The following is a 5,000-nucleotide window of genomic DNA, read 5'->3' as shown; positions in this document are numbered from 1 at the left end:
AAATAATAATAATCATTCAGTTTAGTAACATATTGTAGTATATTGTTATTATTTTCAATAACAATTTTAGCATAAACAATGAAATTTAAAATGTAATAAAGAATATATTTTAAAACAAGAAGCTTATATAAGGGACATTTATTTAACTAATGATAACATTGCTGTTGAAAATAAATCAAATAAATATTATCAATAATTCAATAATCTTAATCAATTAAATTGTAATTAAAACAGTGTGTAAATAAATTAATTTTCATTTTTAGACAAAACATTTATATGTAATATTTAAATATATTTCACTTTTTATTAAATACCATAAAAGTTTTAAATTAAAAAAAAATGTTTTAACATTTTTTTTGTTTGCGGTGCTGAATATTTAAGTGTTTTATCACACACACACACAAAACCACACAAACAATTAAACAACTGCTTGTAAATCTCGGTATGTGTGTGTGCACATGTATGTGTGTGTGGTGTGTGTGTGTGTGTAACACAGTGCATCACTCCTTTAATATAACCTAATAAAGCAGTGTGTTAGTGCTTAGATACCTGCATAAACCTGTAGTGCTGTGTGTGTGTGTGTGTGTGTGTTTAAACCGCTTTGTGTGTGTTTCTGTTCTAGAATTCCACTTAGAGAGGACCCCCCTCCTGACTTCACCCCACCCTCCCGAACTCACAGGTTAGTGCTTCTCCGAGCTTTACAAGCAGGAACCACGCATACACACACACACAGTTTTCTGGGAGTCCAGTCCTCTGGTGTAGTTCAGTGTTTGTCCTGTTGGTGTCGCTGTAGTTATTATTTAGATAGATTATTCAGTCACTGAGTAATATCATGTTGTAATATCATGCTGAGTAACGTCACCTATTGTATGTTCTGTATGAATAAGTTTTTAATGGTGTGTGTGTGTGTGTGTGTGTGTAGCTATCCCTCTGACAGCATATAACCCCATGGCAGCGGCGGCGGCTGCGGCGGCTGTGGTCAGAGGTGAGAACAAATGTTTCCGTTTTTAGAAATATATCTATGTTAATGTGCTAAATGACCACCATGAACTATGTTGCTAGGCTCCGCCCCCTCTCGCTCGGCCGGCTTCCTGAGCACCAGCAGTCCTGGACCAATGGCAGAGCTTTACGGAACAGCCAGTCAGGAGTCGACAGTGAGCAGTTACATCAGTGCCGCAAGCCCCGCCCCCAGCACCGGCTTCAGCCACAGCCTCGGGGTGAGCCGCCGTGTTTAACTCTGATTACAGTAACATACAGAACCTACAGAACCACACTGAACCAGAACAGCTCAGGTTCTAGAACCGGTTTGTGTGACTGACTCGCTGACTGTTGTTTCAGGGTCCTCTGATTGCTACAGCCTTCACTAACGGCTACCACTGAGACCGTGAGTATATACGCTACATTCTCAGGCTAACCGCTAGCACTAATCTGAGCTACTGAAGTATTGTGTGGAATGTAACTGAGTTTGTTTGTTTTAGGCTGTTGAATGGACGAGCCAATCACGCGCTTCCATGGAGAAAAAACTACACTAGTGTTTCCTGTGTTTCTCTTACATCACTTCCTGTACTAACACTGTCTCTGTCTCACTCTTAACAGAAGGACATGTAAATATTTTATTTCTGGTACGAAGCAGAAGCTTTCTTGTTTTTTATCTTTTAAATATTTTCATTCTTCCTGTTGATTTTTTTTGTCCGAGACGCTGTTTACTTTTGTTCCATGTTTTTTCCGCGACACTGTAGGTTTACGATCGTAGCCTCACGTTTTAAGATGTCGAAACATTGACACGAGCAATAACGTGTGTCCTGAGCGGGCATGTGCCGTCTTTACTGTTTACATCACGAGAATTCACAGGAGACAGAAGATAATAATGATAATATGTTAATTTTGCTAATAACAGCTACAACAGAAAATCATCTCACACGTCCTGGCAGCTTAGCTTTTGTTAGCTAGCTAGCTAGGACTAACACTGAACATTCCCAACATCTATAAAGCTCACCTAAAATCCTCATGATCTGTCATGCTAGCTACCATTATCAGTGATTTCTAGCTAGCTAGCTAACATTAGCAGAAAGTTATGAACAAGAACAGTTACTAGTATGAAAAAATCCTCTCAGAAATCCAGTCAGATTAACTCATCTTAAGCAGCATGCTAACCTTAGCAATAAAGACTTAAAATATTTAGATAAGTCTTTAACCTTAAACACTGTCATCTTTTGTTAGCTGTAAGCTACCTAGCATTAGCAGTGATTACTAGCTAGCTCTCAGTCAGATTAACTTACTTTGACTCACTAGCTAACATTAGCAGTGACTTTAACAGTATCTCTTAAAGTCATGTTACATTTTGTTAGATTAGCTAGCTAGCATTATTGGTAAAGATTACGAGGCAAATCCTGTCAGGTTTGCTGATGTTATGTTTGTTAGCTAGCTAGCAGTGAAAAAGTTTAACTGTAAATTTCCTCTCAGAAATCCTGTCAGATTAACTCATGTTAGCTAGCTAGCAGTAAAGATTATGAACACATACGAGTTTATCTTAAGAAACAATTTACTGTCTAATCCAATGTTTTGTTTTTTTTTTCCAAAATGTCATGTTTGGTAGCTGGTTATTTAGCGAGCACAAGCAGGAAAATCCCGGAATATAATCATGTGACTTAAAATTCCACTCCTGTCAGGTTAGCTGATGCCATGTTAGCTAGCTAGCCACTGTTAGCAGTGAAAGTAAATGTTTTGAAGGAATCCTGTCAGCTTAGCTGGTGATGTTAACTAGCAAGCTTTAGCAGCTAGAACTATGGACATTTTTACACGTGGATTCAAAATTCCTCTCAGAAATCCTGTCAGGGTAGCTAAAGATGGCTAGCTAACATTAGCAATGTGCAGAACTATGGATATTTATACACATGGCTTTAAAATTCCTCTCAGAAATCCTGTCAGGTTAGCTGATGTTAACTAGCAAGCTTTAGCAACTAGAACTATGGACATTTTTGTGGATTCAAAATTCCTCTCAGAAATCCTGTCAGGTTAGCTGAAGAATGCTAGCTAACATCAGCGGTGAAATGATCAAATGAGGTTTAAAATGTTCTGTTGAAATGTGCCAGGTAACATCTTAGGTAGCTAGTTAGCTAACTAGCATTATCTGTAACAATAATGTGATATGAAGCCACTCTCAGAAATCCTGTCAGGTTAGCTCCTGTCGTTAGCTAGCTGGCTAACAAAGCTGTATAGTGCCACGTGCAGGCGTTACCGTGGCGACCGGCACATGCCTCGTCCTGAACACTGTTCGATTTCATTTTTTAAAAAAAGGATACGATGCATTTTTTTCAGATGCTAATTTTTCTACGGAAAATAAATATTCGGAAGGAATGTCGAAAACAAAATGTATATTTTTGGTAGTTTTGGAACTGGATTTTATGATATTTGATGGTGATCAGATGAACCAAGGACATATTTTTCATGGAATTTGATCTTTTTTTGTCTTGTAAAGGATTTTAAACGCCGTCTTTTGGATCTTTTTGAGATCAAAATCGATTCACTGTGGAAAACATCTGTGATGTGTGTGTGTGTGTGTGTGTGTGTGTGTGTGTGTGATTAAAAACATTGTACACACACTCAGTTTTCTTTAAATTTAATATGTTGAATCTCTTTTTTTAAACTTGTAATGATCGCTGTGTGTGTCGAGTGTGACAGGCTACTAATAATGCTGGAAGAGTGTGTGTGTGTGTGTGTGATTTATAATGTGAATGTAACGACTCTCACTGTAACACTAAACCTTGTCATTAACGTCTCTGTGTGTTCTGATGGCCGACTGTTCAAAACTCTTCCCTGGGAGAAACACCTTTAATATGAAGTAACGTCGTGTTTCAGGGGGATTGTTGTTGTTTATGTTTTTGTTTTTGTTTTGAAGACTGATTTTTTCGGTGACATTAACTCCAGATCTCTTCCATCACGTCTCCTGTCAAACTTCACTGTCAAAAAAACAACATTTCAAAAATTCCTAATAAATTATTTCAATATAATAACAGTTTGTGTGTGTTTACTGCACTCTGACCAGATGATCTGCTGTGGTGGTGGTTATGGTGGTGGTGTAACTGGATGGTGGTGGTGTAGCTGGATGGTGGTTGTGGAGGTGTAGCTGGATGGTGATGGTGGTGATGTAGCTTGGTGGTGGTGGTGGTGATGTAGCTGGATGGTGATGGTGGTGATGTAGCTTGGTGGTGGTGGTGGTGGTGATGTAGCTGGATGGTCATGTAGTGTGGTGGTGGTGATGTAGCTAGATGGTGATGGTGGTGATGTAGCTGGATGGTGGTGGTGATGTAGCTGGATGGTGATGGTGGTGATGTAGCTGGATGGTGGTGGTGATGTAGCTGGATGGTGATGGTGGTGATGTAGCTGGATGGTGGTGATGGTGATGTAGCTGGATGGTGGCGGTGCTGGTGTAGCTGGATGTTAATGGTTGATGGTGGTTTGTTTTGTTTGAAGTTAGGAGAAGATGAGTATGGGTGCAGCACTGGATTCAGAGAAAAGGTGTTACTGTAGTGTTTATTTAGTGACTGATGATGTAGCTGAATGGTGATGGTGGTGATGTGTGTGTGTTGTGAGTGTTGTATATGTGTGTGTGTAGTGTGTGTGTGTGTGCATGTGTGTGTTGTGATTGTTGTATATATGTGTGTGTGTTGTATATATGTGTGTGTGTGTGTGTTGTGAGTGTTGTATATGTGTGTAGTGTGTGTGTGTGTGTGTTGTGAGTGTTGTATGTGTGTGTGTGTGTGTTGTATATGTGTGTATGTGTGTGTTGTGAGTGTTGTATATGTGTGTAGTGTGTGTATGTGTGTGTGTTGTATATATGTGTGTGTAGTGTGTGTGTGTTGTGAGTGTTGTATATGTGTGTAGTGTGTGTATGTGTGTGTGTTGTATATATGTGTGTGTGTGTGTGTAGTGTGTGTGTTGTGAGTGTTGTATATGTGTGTGTGTGTGTGTGCATGTGTGTGTGTGTTATGTGGGTGTGG

General features: G+C 39.2%; 1 protein-coding gene across 1 annotated transcript in view; it reads left to right on the top strand.

The window, feature by feature from the left end:
- msi1b (musashi RNA binding protein 1b) overlaps nucleotides 1-3,578 on the top strand; it is a 17,757-nt gene extending 14,179 nt beyond the window's left edge. The window contains exons 11-15 of the mRNA XM_058390502.1: nucleotides 623-679; nucleotides 923-985; nucleotides 1,063-1,217; nucleotides 1,339-1,384; nucleotides 1,479-3,578. Of these exons, the coding sequence (XP_058246485.1) occupies nucleotides 623-679; nucleotides 923-985; nucleotides 1,063-1,217; nucleotides 1,339-1,380 (317 nt within the window). The 3' untranslated portion in view covers nucleotides 1,381-1,384; nucleotides 1,479-3,578. The remainder of the gene's footprint in view (nucleotides 1-622; nucleotides 680-922; nucleotides 986-1,062; nucleotides 1,218-1,338; nucleotides 1,385-1,478) is intronic.
- The last annotated feature ends 1,422 nt before the right edge of the window (nucleotides 3,579-5,000 follow it).

The sequence above is a fragment of the Hemibagrus wyckioides genome, linkage group LG05 (assembly GCF_019097595.1).
Source record: "Hemibagrus wyckioides isolate EC202008001 linkage group LG05, SWU_Hwy_1.0, whole genome shotgun sequence".
Classification (NCBI taxonomy): Eukaryota; Metazoa; Chordata; class Actinopteri; order Siluriformes; family Bagridae; genus Hemibagrus; species Hemibagrus wyckioides.
Note: the sequence above shows the minus strand (reverse complement) of the source record. Positions and strands in the feature narration are given on the sequence as shown.